A 14,121-nucleotide genomic window follows, 5' to 3' on the forward strand; every position below is an offset into this window, starting at 1 on the left:
AAAAATTCCGAGATTTGGTCACTGTCTTTAAGTTGTTCCTAATATTCAGTCGCGTTCATTAAAATCGACAATCACAAATGGTCTACTTTTCCTGCTCGACGATGAAATTACATTTTTTTTCCTTGACACCGTGCTCCAGTTTCACACTGATAGTCAAGTTTGATAACAAACCGCAACAGGATAAACCATGTTCTAACAATGAAAGCTGCACTTACAGCACTTTGAGGAATGAACTCATAGTTTATTCATAGCATAGAATACAAATTATTAAATGATATTTTTGAAAGAGAACTTGATCCGCAATGACCTGGTAACATTACAACACATGTGTAATCCGAATGTCTGCACCGGTGAGGAGAAATGCATTAAAAAAAATTCGAAGTTTTTTTTCCCCTCTAAATATTTCATGTAAATGTTTTTTAAGATTGCACGGGTGGTAAAAAAACATGTAAAAAGTCAAACTATTCGAGATAAGTTCAAGAAAATGTCAGCCTAATCCCGGCGTCTGAACAACGTACAATTTATTGTTTTATCTCGATCATATGAAGTAAAAACGGTAGATTTCTTACGGGGTTGTAGATCAGCAAAATAAAAGAGCGAACTATTTTTTGAAACATGGTTATTTGAATACACGTTTAAGCTCATCATAACACAACAGCGTATCAATGGCTTTCAGTAGTATTTGATAATATAATAATACGATATCTGCAAAAGATTTTCAAATGCATGAGAGAAATAATGCAAAACGCAACCAATTCTCAGTGCAATGACAAATAATACACGGAGGGAAAGGATTATTTTAGTGAAGTGATGTTCGTTTGATTCAACTAAATGCGGCGAACACAATATTGTTGATTCAACAAAATAATTTTGCTGGTTTAAAAAAATTTAAATGAATCAACTAAAGATTTTCTTAGACCGATAGATCTTGAATTGAGACAAATAAATATTTATTTCACCGCTCGTGGCCACACATTCAGTTGTATCAATTACTTTTTTCTCTCAGTATGATAAATAAGTGTGCCAATCGCTATTGGAATTCGTGCTGTAATTTTTCGCCATATTTCAGATTAACGAAATGAGGTTGCAGCTTGTTGCGGTTTCCCCGACTATGGTATTTGGATACGTGGAATTTATGGAAAATCATAAATTTCGCGATTGTCTTACGATTCGGAGGTAAGCACGTGTTACCTCGTGGCCTGAGAATTGGACTCGGAGAAAGAATCTGGGCTGCAAAATTGTCTACGAAAGAAAATCTGATTGGGAGATTGACTTGACTCTCGATCCGTTCCGGAGATGCGAGACTCGTCGAATGACCGGAGCACGTATCGAGAAGCTTAGGAAAATCGCACGAGGGGTAATGGCGAATGATAGAACGAGCGCAGAGCGAAAAACGCAGTGGGAGACGTGAACGAGGTGCGAATGAGCGAGCAATTCCTAACGGAAAGCAAAGGAAAGTAAATGTGTGGGGAAGTGGAACGTGACTAAATAAGAGCGACGTCACGCTTCGCGCACCCGAGTATTGGGCCGTATAAATTGGCGCTGGTTTTGTCAAACTCAAAGTTCGCGCGTCAGTCGATCGTCCGTATTTCGCGCGTGTCGGAAGCCGCTCCGTAACCGAGAATAATCGAAAAAAAAATACAGAATAAAAGCATGGTGCTTGTCGATCAGCTCGCAGTTCGGTTGTTCATTCGTTGAGTCGAGACTTGTGACAATTTTCAAATTTTAGAAATGGAGTATTTGAGCTTTGATCCGAAAAGTAAAAAGCTGACGCTGGAAGAATGCGCCGTTCCTTCGCCATCCGAGAAGGAAGTTCTAATCAAAGTTTCACATTCTGGAATCTGCGGTACCGATTTACACATACTCGACGTAAGTGCTTACGCTTCGAATAACGCCGTATCGCCGGAAATTCATCGTGTCGGGTGATAGCTGCGCATCACCCTGAAAATCTGGTAAAAACTAAAATCAACCGCAGCACACTCTTCCTGTCAGTCTGCACGAATTCGAACGCACATTTTATAAATCCTTTACAATTCGTACGTCATTTCACTTCGTTTCGAGTATTAAGAAATGGCGTTATGAAATTAACCAATGGCAGCCGAGTAAGAAATTGTGACATATTTTTTTTTTTTTTTCCTCATTGTTACATTTTTAACCGCTGCGTCGAGCTTTTGCCTCTGCCTAACGTTATATTCATTAGAAGTATTTTCGAGCCTTGAACGAGTGGCCTAGTTTCTACGACTCTGTTATTCGCTCTGTTGAAATAATTCGAAAATCATCGCACCTCGTTCGGTTAGAAGAGAAAAAATAAACCTATCGAGTATCTGCGGTTTCAATGCATATATTTAATTTCAATGTGCAGCCCGAAAAAAACACTATCCTCGTATAATTTGATTTTATTTCGTTTACAGGGCGCCTTCCCCTGCAAAGATGGCCCGCTAATTTTGGGTCACGAGTTCTCCGGTCTTGTGCAGGCTGTCGGTTCGGCGGTAACGGCTTTCAAGGTCGGGCAAAAAGTTGTCGCTGATCCGAACACTGGGTGCAATACTTGCGACTTTTGCCACGGCGGTAACTACCACTTTTGCAGACTCGGCGGTGTTCACAACACCATAGGAATATTTCGTGACGGGGGCTGGGCTACCCACGTCCTAGTTCCCGACTCCCAAGTAAGTCGATACCACGCCGTGACCCAAATAGGGTGAATAACGAAATGTACAGTCCGGCCGGAAAGTTTTCGGCACGAGACTCGAGTTGTGCATTTGTAAATTAAATTTCGTATATATATGACGCCGCTCGTGAATTTAATGGGAAAAAAAACTATGATATACGCAATCGATGGAGAGTTTAGACCGGTGATTTTATCATCGTAAAATGTTGCACGCTGCGAATAACTGATAAAATCTACTAGGCTTAGAAGCTGACGAAAGTATGATTGTGTTCCTGAAGCTGTGACGTTGCGAGTGAATGTCTGATCGACGGGTGAGCGAATACTTTTTTTAAATCTTATTTTAAAACACACCTTGTCTGGCCCGAAGGTACACTTAGTGCCCGAGGGAGTGAAACTACCTCAAGCAGCCCTGGTCGAGCCATTGTCCTGCCTGGTCCACGGTTGGGACATATTAAATCCTGTCCATGTTGGTACGAGAATTTTGATAATAGGAGCGGGAATAATCGGTTCGTTGTGGTCGTGTCTCCTCCATCTCTACGGTCAGCGAAAAACAGTGACGATCAGCGAGCCTCAGGTGAAGCGGAGACGACTGTTCGAAAATTTGGGTAAGTACAGAAGTGCCCGAAAGTCCCAGGTGGGTTTTTCATTTCGATTTTCTTCCCCCCGTAAACTAAATTGCAAATTAATCAGACGATCTGATACTTTACTCTGCGGCGTAGAAGCCTCTGCTGCAATGTTGAAAAAATATCAAACTTTTCACGTGAATATACAGTTTGAATAATTACACGGGAAAATCTTTGACCTACCTGTTGAGACTTCTAGAGACATGACGAACTAAATTACGAACGTACGCACGTTATACGAAGATTGTCAACACAGAGTCGATTATTCGAGGTCAATGTTAATCCTTCGACTCAATGACGTCTACGAATCACAGCGACTGGAACTACTTCGCGTAAATACGTATACACATACAGGCGATCAAGCAGGTGGGCATAAATATGCCGAGCACTGAACTATACGTCCCACGAACGCAACACACGATATCTACATAGGCTATTCGAATCCCTATTTACCGTTGAAATTTTCAAACTGCTAAACGTCTCGAATGTTGACAATGAGGTGTGTAGCAGCTGTATTAGGATGGTCCTTATTTAGGGTGTTTTCGAAAATTCCTGCGGACAAGGCGGAAAAAGTATGCAAAAAAATCAAAAAAAATGTACGCAAAACTTGAAGCCTGTAGGTCAACTCTGAGAACTGCCTCGAAAGCAATGAAATTTCCCATTTAAATAACATGGGAATTCGAGCTTACTACATTCTTTTTTTTTCCCCGCCTTAATAATCCCGGCGGGGTTCTTAGTTCTTAGAGTTGACCTACAAGCTTCAAGTTTTGCGTACATTTTTTTGATTTTTTTGCAAACTTTTTCCGCCTTGTCCGCAGGAATTTTTGAAAACACCCTAAATAAGGACCACCCTAAGCTGTATTCACGCGTTAGTTATTGTATGTAAACTAAGTTCGTCGTTAATCGCAGGTGGAATTTCGACTGTTAACAATACAGGCTTCAGAGGATTGCACACTCTGAGTCTGTATACAGTTATGTGCAAATTTTGCCCAATTTTAATTGTTCTCTGTATCTTTATTGCCAGATTTGGGCTTCAAGACTGTTGCTCCGGAGGATTTAAAGGGCTCGGAGTTCGATCTAGCGATAGATTGCAGTGGCTCAGGTCCCGCTATGCAGGAAGCCTTGACTTTGCTGGGCAGGGGAGGACGGCTCTGCGTTTTTGGAGTCGCCAATCCGAATACGGAAGTCAAATTCAAACCGTTCGAGGTGCTGCTGGGAGTGAAAATGGGCTTATGAAACAAAAACCAAATTTCAATAATCCAATGCGTAATAACACTATTTTTTTACAGGTTTACGCGAGGGAATTGGCCATTGTCGGCGTGAACATTAATCCATTCACCTTCCCGAAAGCTTTGTCTCTGATAACGGCTATGACCGACACTTATCTCGACTACGAAAAACTAGGAATAGGTGTCTACTCGTTGAAACAGTATCAGGAGGCTTTGACTGCTCTGAGGAACGGTGATATCAGTAAAGTAGTATTTAAATTTTAGTCATAAATTATAACCCAATCGTCACTTTGTATTATCAGTAAATTGCGATCAGTTATCGTAATATTAAAAAAACAAATTTTTCTAATCGTCAATGTTATTTACCTATCCTTCTTTATCTCATCTGTCTCCTTCGTCCTGCAGATCAGCGTTAGTTTTCAACGTCAAATTTTTTTCAGGCATTACTGACATCTTCGCACAGTGCAAGGATTCGCAATGATCTAAGGAACTAAAGTTCTGTACACCATAATTGCTAGGTACTTTTATTTTTCCTAGCTGCCCCGGCACCTGAAACAAAAATTCATTCGCAGTATGAAGTCTGAGGCAAAAAAATCGTGCTAATTTCAGTGATCAAAATTTCACAGCTTAAAATCAAACTCTTCAGATACAGGGTTTCTCTCGATGACGTATAATTCTCTCGTGAATATGTCCAATGATCTCTGAACTTGATGTCCGCGTAATTAAAGGCTGGTTGTACATTCGTTCGCATGCATCAAGTTTGAACGGACTATCTATTTACCGAATAATATCTGCTGGCACTATTTACGGATGTCTGATAACAATACGGTTCACAACGGCGATGTATGCAGGATGTGAGTTGTCCGGATAAGGCGCTCGCTTTCATGAAATTGTCACAGTGCATTCCTCGCTTCTCCCAAGTACCGAACACGACCTCAAAAATGTATACGTTCTACGGATTTCTGGTGATTTGTAGCGGGTTACAAATAGGTGAGTACGCAGGTATGTCGGCTTGTTTTTACGTGCGAGAAAAAATAGACGAATTGAGAAATTCATCAATATTACACGAATCAAGTTCAAGATCAGAGTTCCTTGACAAGTAACCACGAAATATGTGTTTGTCTACAAGGAATTGTGCTTCAGCGTGCAGAGAGTATCCTCATCGTTTTTGTTCCAGCCTTTTCTTCTCGAGAACCGGGTGTCGTTGGAGGGGAACTATTAGCGGCAACGCCAATGGTAATTCAAAGTATCGGAAAAAACCTATCCCTGGACTGCGAGCTTTCAAATTATGGAAATAACCCTACTCGTTGGTCGATAGTTAACCGTGACGTAGTCACTAATTTAACGACCGAAGATGGAACGGAGCTTGTTGTCCCGAACAATCGATATGGTTTAGTTAACAACGCGGAACGATCAACGACGACATTTACGGTATAATGACAATATTTTTACAATCCAAATCCATTGAACCTTTGGATATATCAATTTTTCAAAAATCCAACCATCGAGTATGAAACACGAGTGTTTGCGACGTGCGACTCTCCCGTACAGTCAATGAATTTAAGATGCGAACCCTGAACATTTAAGACTGTGAATAATTTAATTAATTTTTTCTTCAGATTAAAAATTTCCAACAAGAAGATACGGGACTCTATTTTTGTGAGGTAGGGCAGCTAAATGGTCATGGATTGTTCTATTACATCAACGTGGGAGTTCGACAATAACGGAGTTCGTTAATGTTTCGATGATGCCGTTAATCTAAAAATGTAAAAAAATACAGTTACCTTTGCGCACAAGGTCTCGCGTACTGTGTTCAAGCACCGCCTGACTGATCGTGATTTACAAACTGAGGCGTCAATGGAGGCGAAGGTCCAACAATTTCGTTACTGATAAATTGAACAAACAAATTGGAAAAGACGCAATTTATCTCAATTCATTTTTACTGCCATTCAGCTGTTTCCAATTCTTTTTCAAGATAGAATCAAATGCAGCACGTCTACGATACACGTAACATCAATGCCTCGAAATATTGGGTGTCTCGGTTATCGTTGCTTTTCTCCAATAACATAATTCCACTTAGAATTAGTGCAGTTGCAAAATCACGAGTTTTGTAGATCGCTCTGCGTACATCGACCTTCGTAACCAAACCGGTTGGAAGACCCATATACCGTAATTAAGCAGTAAAAGTCTTCGAACTGTTATCCGAATATATAGACTTGATGTATTCCTATCATTTGATTCCATTTATTTAGGTCAATTTCTAGGAATTATCATATTACGTGCAGAGAATACATATAAATTCACGGTACACTGCAAATAAGCACTTTCATGTACATGAAATTATAAATACATTGTTTGTTCAAAGTCAAAGTTCAATTCCTTCTACACACAATTTATCCATCCAGATAAGAGGCCCGATAAGATTTCTGAGAAAACAAATAGATTTTAGCTATAAGCCAATAACTTACTAAATAGTTTGAAAGGTGGATGATTTTTTGCTTATTTTATACCTTCCGAAATTTCAAGAGATCATCACTGCGATGGTTGGCGAACATTTAATTCCACATCGGCAGAAGGTCGATTCTCAGGGCCGATGGATAATACACATTTATAGAGTCCGGCGTCTATTAATTGAAGATTAGAGATCTAAAAAAATGTGCAAATAGGTGAGTAACACGTATAAGAGCCAATGCCACGTTCGTCCGACATAAGTAAAATACTTAAGATTAACCAAAATTGTACCGTCAATGTAAACTCCAAAGATGTTGCGTTACGGTGTGTAGCCACTGAATAACGGTTGTCAGGAACAACAAGTGCACTTCCGCTTGATATATATAGGGTATGTTCTGCAACCTTTGTCCAGAGAACAGGAATATCCACAGCATTATCAGCGACACATGACAGGCTCACAGCGTCTCCGACCGCTTTAATTTGTTTCGGCGAAATGTAAGTAATAGCTGGCCGATCCTGCAAAGTAGCTGTAGAAGAGTGAAAATTTATCCAAAAAAAAATAACAGCGTTTGAACTTCTTAATTACTGCCGCGAAAAATAATTTTACCTGTTCGTAGCGTCACGGCTAGAAAGACCAGGTACACGAGAAAGGAATTCATCGTATGAAGCTGCAATCGTATACAGAACTTGAACGAGGATCACTTGCGAACGATCGTTCAACGAATGAGACAAAGTTCGCGTTCAGCCTGATATATGCTATCTCACACCACTCACGGTCGAAACTGAATTACAACATATTCTTTAAGATGTTATAATTCGTCTGACATATTAACGGTCAACGGCCTATTTCGCAACCAATATTTCTTATGATTTTTACTCAGCGATGCGGCGTGGTACGATAAACAATTGTTAATAGATTGACGGAATTTCTATTCAAGTGGTGTCGCTGGGAAATTAATGTAGTAGTAGAAGGCGAACATTTGTCAATACGGTAATACGTACGGTATGTTTCTCGAATGTTTTAAAAATGTTGTTTAATTGGGTCATAACAAGTTTTTCCGTATTCAGTATATATGGTCGAAATAACAAAATGCATAATTTAAGATAATTTATCTTAGTTCTTACGGAATACGCGGTAAAAAGTTTACAAGTGTAAAATATTGTACATATTGTAAAAAAGTCGTTCGTTATTCTACATTCATCACGATTAATTATTAAATTTGATGTTATTGCGCTGTACGTTACTAATTTGTAAAAATGTTATATAAAAACACCTAAGTACTAGTGAATATTATCGTTACATATTATTATAATTGCGAGTACGTTGGAAACCCAATAAACAGGTTCAACCCAACTAAGCAGTACTCTGTTAATGAGATTAAATATGTGACAATACTTGTAACGTATGTCTGGAGTACCTTAATTACTTGGTACTCAAATGTGTATTAACTTGTTTATTTCATTTTCACTTCTATTGCTAATTTGTATAAATGTTAGATTTAGCATAACGTTTACTCTATAATAAAAGTAACGAAGAAAAATGGACGCAAATAAAATACATATCGCAGGCGATATGTAAATATAATAAAATACCGCGACATAGGTACTTCCGATTTTTTGCTGCCTGGTTAATCACTTTACACGATAGATTCAACCTCGAGATTCGATGACGTGGCCTCTGTTAGGGTCCACAGAAATTAATAACATAATAATATTAGGTAACATTAGAACACGAAAATTTGTCATTTCTATTGTCGAACGCAACAATTCAGTTTGACTGATGATGCTAAGATATGCTTGAAAAATTGCTACAACCTTAGAAATCTAGATACTACTTTTTTGACTTTTCTATACGTGGAATGATTATCTACGGAGTGTAAAAAGTTTCGCTTAATTACCAGGTACTAGTTACCAAGGAAAAATGGAATGAAAATTCACTTGTTATAAAAAACAGAAGAAAAAAACTTATGGTGTAAATAGCTGTAAAAAAAATAATCGTATAAAATCGTTTTCACAATTATGCACAATAATCAATCGAACGACCATAAACTGGTACAAATTACAAGGCTCATAAAGGCCATCAACCATTTGGATAGGATGCATCGCGGTGCTGCGGCCCAACGTAGTCCTGGATAGTTAATGTTTGGTATGGAAATTTCTGAAACAAGAAACGGGACTTCATGATTCACAATCACTGCGGTTTGTGTTAGAAAGTCATCCATCAAATATTATTGCTTACCATAAACGTGTACAAATACAAGCAACTAACTCGGAAGAAACACTTCGATTTTACTTCTTCACGGGTGGGTAATTGTAAGATACATACATGGACTCAAATAATACAAGCAGGGCAATGATTCATAACACAATCACAATACAGCAGTATTATTCAAAATTTTTCATAAAACGTTTTAAAATAATTGGTAAGATTATGAACGTGGTACAAATAGTAATACAAAATAAACTGATAGACAAATCAAATAAGATGTGCACTTACGAATTTGTTGTAGCATCTCCATTTCAAGTGGAATACAGTAAAGTGCCAGAAGCATATCAAACCGAATTCAGGGTACATTGTTTCCATTGCATAATTGTTGAGACATGGAAGTTTAATGCATTTGTCGATTCAGAAACAAAAAAATTCATTCAACAAATCTTACCGGAAAATAGCTGCTACAAGAATGGCAAAGGCCACCAATGGTCCTGATGAGAGTGGCGTCACAGTAGCTCCATAATGTGCCTGACCACAAGCCGGTGGACAGACAGGAATAATAGTTTCTGTGTGAACAAAACAATGCACAAGCTACAACATGCTATCTACGAAATAATGTTGTCAAATAAATTTCGTAATTTCTTCTAAGTACTGCAATTACTTGACACCTAAGATAAACGGGTTCTAGCTAACGAAACAAGCAATTACAGATCATTAAGCATTCAAAAATTTTTCCGCTATTCCTAATAAAGTTCAACACTCAGGGACTGTAGCAGAGCATAGCATAAAAATTAACCGTCAATTTGCATTATGATATTGGAAGAAGTAAAAATAAGTTTCTTTTTTTGCGCATCCCTGCACTTGAATGTTTCAGAAAATAATTATCAACACTAATTACGTCGATTTCCGTATAGGGCTACTTGATACTTGATCACTGTTCGAAATAACAGATACATTTAAAAAAATTTATGACTTTTTCACGATATGTAAGCAGCAGAGTTTGCCTCAAATTGCCATACTGCAGGAGCGGGTCTAAATTAATCAAAGTCTATTTTAAAAAGGACTTACTAATATACTACAGAAAAAATGTTGACAAACTAACCGAAGAGCTCGACTTGGGTTTCAGATGTTCCCAGCTTATTCGCAGCTTTGCATACGTATTGGCCATATTGCCGCTTTTCAATGGTGATGACCCTGATTGTTGTGTCAGTAAATTCATCAGCGGTAGCGAAATGAGAGATACTGTAGTGCTGATTATTTGACAGCGTGACCTCGTCTTTCATCCAGGTAATTGCAGGTGGAGGATAAGCTTCAACGTGACATTCCAAATCCATGTCGTATTGCAAAGCTTGACCCAAACGTGGACGTGGAGCAGTTATAACTGGTGCGAATTCTACTTCCACAGCAATGTTACGTCTCGCTCCTTTTCCCACTCCATTTTCTGCCACACAATAATATGTGCCACGGTCTTCTTTTCGAATTGCTGAGATTTTAAGAGTGTTGCCGCTGTAGCATGAAGAAAACAAAGTAAAGTTATCTTAGTCGTTGGAGATTTTTGAGCGCCAAGGTGCAAATGGCATGCCAATTATCTTCTTAATTACTACTCTAGAACCCACCCACTATAAAATCATTAAACAACTTACAAAACTTGCATATGTTAGTAACTGTGTAATTTACCGATAAATAGAACCCCCGGTAGGTAATAGAGCGTTATTTTCCCTGCGCCAAGAAATTCTTGGATAAGGATGCCCCGAAGCATAGCACTGCAGCTGTACACTCTGTCCTTCGCTTGTGACCAGAGATCGCGTTGAATTATCACTAATAACCGGCTGCCTACGAACTTGCAGATCGACTTCTGCAGAGATCTTGTTACTGAGTGAGATGATTACTTGACATTGGTACGTGGCTGCGTCAGTTTCTTGTATATCCTTAATCTGCAGAGAACCAAGAAAACTAGTTAGCATCTCGATGTACAATTTCTTTCCAATCAACATAAAGAATCCAGAAATTCAACCATACCTGCAACGTATATGTTGAAGATGCAGTATCATATCGCAAGGAGAACCGACTGTCACGGATGATCAGCGTTGTCCCAGTAGAAATGGGCAACTGATCTTTGGTTGCTTTCACCCAAAGAACTGGAAAGTCTTGAGCATATTGCACCGAACATTGCAGATCTACTGTACCTCCGATGTCTCTTATTTGTTCCTGAGATATGTAACTGATGGTCGGCGTACGCTGGGCTGCCACTGGAAGAGTAATCAACCTTTACTCCTGAACTTACTCCGAATTAGCAAGGTGGACAGACTTTACCGAATTTAACTATTGGTCTGAAGGAAAGTTGAAAAGGGAATTAAATATCAAAAATATTACAATGTTGTTTAATGAGCTCAAAAATCAGATCAAGGTTAAATCAATATTTTCCAAAGGTAGGTTGCATCAATTTATTCACATGCACGTTGCGTGAACTATTTATAGTAATGAAAACACCAATGTAATTGTTGTCCAAGATGAAGATTATGCGAATGTGCGAATCATGAATCACCATTCAACCGTTTTTACCCCTCCCTTCGAATAATTCTTACGTTACGTTAGACGGCAAGAAATTCATCAATAAATATCACGCAAGAAGATCACAAAAAATGGAGAAAACAGAGGAAAAACATATATTCGTTTCAACACGCCACTTTTGCCAAATACGACTCTGGTTAGAACAGGTGCAGGGAAAGAAACATTTTTCGTCATTCAATCATTCATCAAGTCGGTGATAATTGTTGAATTCAAGAATTGAATACTACTGCATTTTAGCTGATTCCGCTCGACTTTGGCTCCGTTGCGCTTTGATGCACGAACGAAATGTGCGACTTGGCGATAATCTTGATCCGCTCGTAAGTTTTATTGAGTAGTACTGGAATAGAAGAATCAGCCGACTCACCCAGCTGTAGCAATGCGAATAACAGGTACACGCCAAAGGTTTCCATCGTAGCGACACACCCAGTAATTCGGATCTTAAAACGACGCCCGAAAATACTTGATCACACGCTACGTGCCTCGAATTTTGCTTACTTGGGCCCGTTCTATCTTTTCACAAAACTTTTACACACTGGCCAGCTTTAATACAGATCATTTGGTGAGATTCGACGTATATTTGATTGTCAATGTAATAATAACAAACCGTTCGAACGGGCTAAGAACGGGCGGTTGAATATTAAATCAACTTGTCAAACAATGCCCCCCCACACGCAACTGAGCAGGTGATTGTAGCGACTCTTTTCCAATATGGCGGACGTCCTAGCGGCCACTACTTGAATCAAGTTTCGCATTTCTCGTTATAATACCACAAATATTCGGACGCATTTCTAAACGAATATTCGTAACTGATATCATTGAAAATTATTAAACAAGTTTCGACTGCTTATTCACTCTGCACACGAATCGGCGGAAGTACTCATTCGACTACGAAGTAAAACCACCCCTAATTCGAACGAACGCGGGGTCAACCGTCAACGACTGGAAAGTTGTCGTTCTAGCAGAATGCGATTTGTTTTAGAAATACCCAATTCATTGTTAGGATCGAATCGATATTGACAAAGGAAAACAAGAATTCAATTTGTTTAAGAGTTGAGGTAAGCTGTATTTTAAACCTTTAGAAATTCACGATTCGTGATTCATATTCTCACAATACAGATTATGGGATATTCGAAGGGATTCGAAACTGTCGGACAGTTTTCTTATCTTCCCGCTATCTCCACTTTAAATAAATCAGAATATTCCGGATTCGTTACTACTGGAATATAAAAAGAAATCTGAAATATGGAAATATTGAATTCGAGCAAGATGTATATTGTACCTACAGAACTGATAAATAATGTGGGAACTATAACTACACTGATTCAACTGAATTATTAATTCCCAGTGACCTGCTGAATATTTTGATTAACTTAAAGAAATACGGATTCGTGTAAAATCTCGCAGCTTGTATGATAGGTAGTACAAATTAAATTGCATACTCAAATATCTTTTGAATACCGTGATGCCATTCTCATCATCCTCAGCACTAGAAGATCATGCAATCGTATAAGGATCGATGAATCATCCGCACAGCGAATGAATTGAAATAATTAATAATCAAGATTTGAAAGGTGCTTGGTTTTTGATCCCGTGTATATTTATAGCACCGGCTGATAATACAATTCTCGGTGATGAAATTGGCATGAATTATTTCAACGAATTCCTTAGAATAGCTCACTGCACCATGACATCCAGGGTATTGGAGAGGGCGGCTAATTCTAGATTCGAACGTTAAATTATTAACCATTCAAGGATTTTGCCCTCCGTTTCTCGGACGTCATGTGGTGAAGTATACCTCACACATCTGTAGCACAGCATACATGTAACGAACGACGTACATAAAAAAATGGAAAGGGTGGCCCACTGCTGTCGATATGCGCACAAGGTGAACACTGGATGACGGTTGGACTGCTGACATTATTCTGGCATATGGTTCTATAAATTAAATAACGTATCTTTTTGTAGGCCACAGCACGTTCCTGGGGCGAATAACATAATACAAGTAATGCTATAATTTGTGAATCACAGCTATTATTGATAAAGTATAACATTGTTCTTGCATTATCCGATACACATCTGAGCGTGTTATGAATCTACAGTATTCATCACTATTGGCATTTTGACACTAGATTTATCGTGATATACTTCCTTTAAGGCATGTCGGCGCTTTTTCCAACGCGTTGTACGAACAGTTCATTTCTCACTTGATGATATGCGCTTTGTTTTTCTTTTAACCACTGACTGATTCATTCATTACATACTATGTATGACGTTCATCCAGTAGGGTCGCGATGGCGATATATTGCTGTGAGTGTTTGAAACACATTTCCTTAGAACAAAAAATCGTTCGAACGAAAGGGTTGTTCC

At 38.8% G+C, this 14,121-nt stretch overlaps 3 protein-coding genes across 7 annotated transcripts; 1 reads left to right on the plus strand and 2 right to left on the minus strand.

The window, feature by feature from the left end:
* The first annotated feature begins 1,573 nt into the window (after nt 1–1,573).
* LOC124303618 (D-arabinitol dehydrogenase 1-like) lies at nt 1,574–8,763 on the plus strand. Of its 4 annotated transcripts, none has more exons than XM_046761056.1 (8): nt 1,574–1,869; nt 2,412–2,666; nt 3,036–3,273; nt 4,316–4,497; nt 4,581–5,038; nt 5,130–5,510; nt 5,698–5,951; nt 6,140–8,763. In XM_046761056.1, the coding sequence occupies exons 1-5, from the start codon at nt 1,732–1,734 to the stop codon at nt 4,782–4,784; spliced, it is 1,017 nt and encodes a 338-aa protein (XP_046617012.1). In that variant the 5' UTR covers nt 1,574–1,731; the 3' UTR covers nt 4,785–5,038; nt 5,130–5,510; nt 5,698–5,951; nt 6,140–8,763. The 4 variants fall into 4 exon arrangements, with proteins under 4 accessions (XP_046617012.1, XP_046617010.1, XP_046617013.1 ...); XM_046761054.1 differs by having other exon boundaries at nt 5,147–5,510; XM_046761057.1 differs by having other exon boundaries at nt 4,581–5,522.
* Nucleotides 6,743–7,717, minus strand: LOC124303634 (lachesin-like). Its single transcript, XM_046761097.1, has 3 exons — nt 7,579–7,717; nt 7,263–7,498; nt 6,743–7,166 (listed from the first exon to the last, which is right to left on the minus strand). Exons 1-3 carry the CDS (start codon nt 7,628–7,630, stop codon nt 7,053–7,055), a joined length of 402 nt encoding a protein of 133 aa, XP_046617053.1. The 5' UTR covers nt 7,631–7,717; the 3' UTR covers nt 6,743–7,052.
* On the minus strand, nt 7,989–12,452 carry LOC124303616 (lachesin). 2 transcript variants are annotated; one of them, XM_046761050.1, is made up of 6 exons: nt 12,119–12,450; nt 11,203–11,432; nt 10,861–11,117; nt 10,286–10,689; nt 9,632–9,749; nt 7,989–9,129 (listed from the first exon to the last, which is right to left on the minus strand). In XM_046761050.1, the coding sequence occupies exons 1-6, from the start codon at nt 12,162–12,164 to the stop codon at nt 9,108–9,110; spliced, it is 1,077 nt and encodes a 358-aa protein (XP_046617006.1). In that variant the 5' UTR covers nt 12,165–12,450; the 3' UTR covers nt 7,989–9,107. The 2 variants fall into 2 exon arrangements, with proteins under 2 accessions (XP_046617006.1, XP_046617007.1); XM_046761051.1 differs by lacking the exon at nt 9,632–9,749 and having other exon boundaries at nt 12,119–12,452.
* Between the last annotated feature and the right edge of the window lie 1,669 nt (nt 12,453–14,121).

This window comes from Neodiprion virginianus, chromosome 4 (assembly GCF_021901495.1).
Source record: "Neodiprion virginianus isolate iyNeoVirg1 chromosome 4, iyNeoVirg1.1, whole genome shotgun sequence".
In the NCBI taxonomy this organism is placed as follows: domain Eukaryota; kingdom Metazoa; phylum Arthropoda; class Insecta; order Hymenoptera; family Diprionidae; genus Neodiprion; species Neodiprion virginianus.

Excerpts from the sequence above, each read along its gene's own strand:
- LOC124303618 (XM_046761057.1), top strand. The coding sequence starts at position 1,732 with ATGGAGTATTTGAGCTTTGATCCGAAAAGTAAAAAGCTGACGCTGGAA. Across the intron at positions 2,667-3,035 it reads TCCTAGTTCCCGACTCCCAA|GTACACTTAGTGCCCGAGGG; the intron begins GTAAGTCGATAC and ends TCTGGCCCGAAG. Across the intron at positions 4,498-4,580 it reads TCAAATTCAAACCGTTCGAG|GTTTACGCGAGGGAATTGGC; the intron begins GTGCTGCTGGGA and ends ATTTTTTTACAG.
- LOC124303634 (XM_046761097.1), bottom strand. The coding sequence starts at position 7,630 with ATGAATTCCTTTCTCGTGTACCTGGTCTTTCTAGCCGTGACGCTACGA. Across the intron at positions 7,499-7,578 it reads AGCCGTGACGCTACGAACAG|CTACTTTGCAGGATCGGCCA; the intron begins GTAAAATTATTT and ends ACTCTTCTACAG. Across the intron at positions 7,167-7,262 it reads CTTTGGAGTTTACATTGACG|ATCTCTAATCTTCAATTAAT; the intron begins GTACAATTTTGG and ends ACATTTTTTTAG.
- LOC124303616 (XM_046761050.1), bottom strand. The coding sequence starts at position 12,164 with ATGGAAACCTTTGGCGTGTACCTGTTATTCGCATTGCTACAGCTGG. Across the intron at positions 11,118-11,202 it reads CTTCAACATATACGTTGCAG|ATTAAGGATATACAAGAAAC; the intron begins GTATGGTTGAAT and ends GGTTCTCTGCAG. Across the intron at positions 9,750-10,285 it reads AACCCAAGTCGAGCTCTTCG|AAACTATTATTCCTGTCTGT; the intron begins GTTAGTTTGTCA and ends TTGTTCACACAG.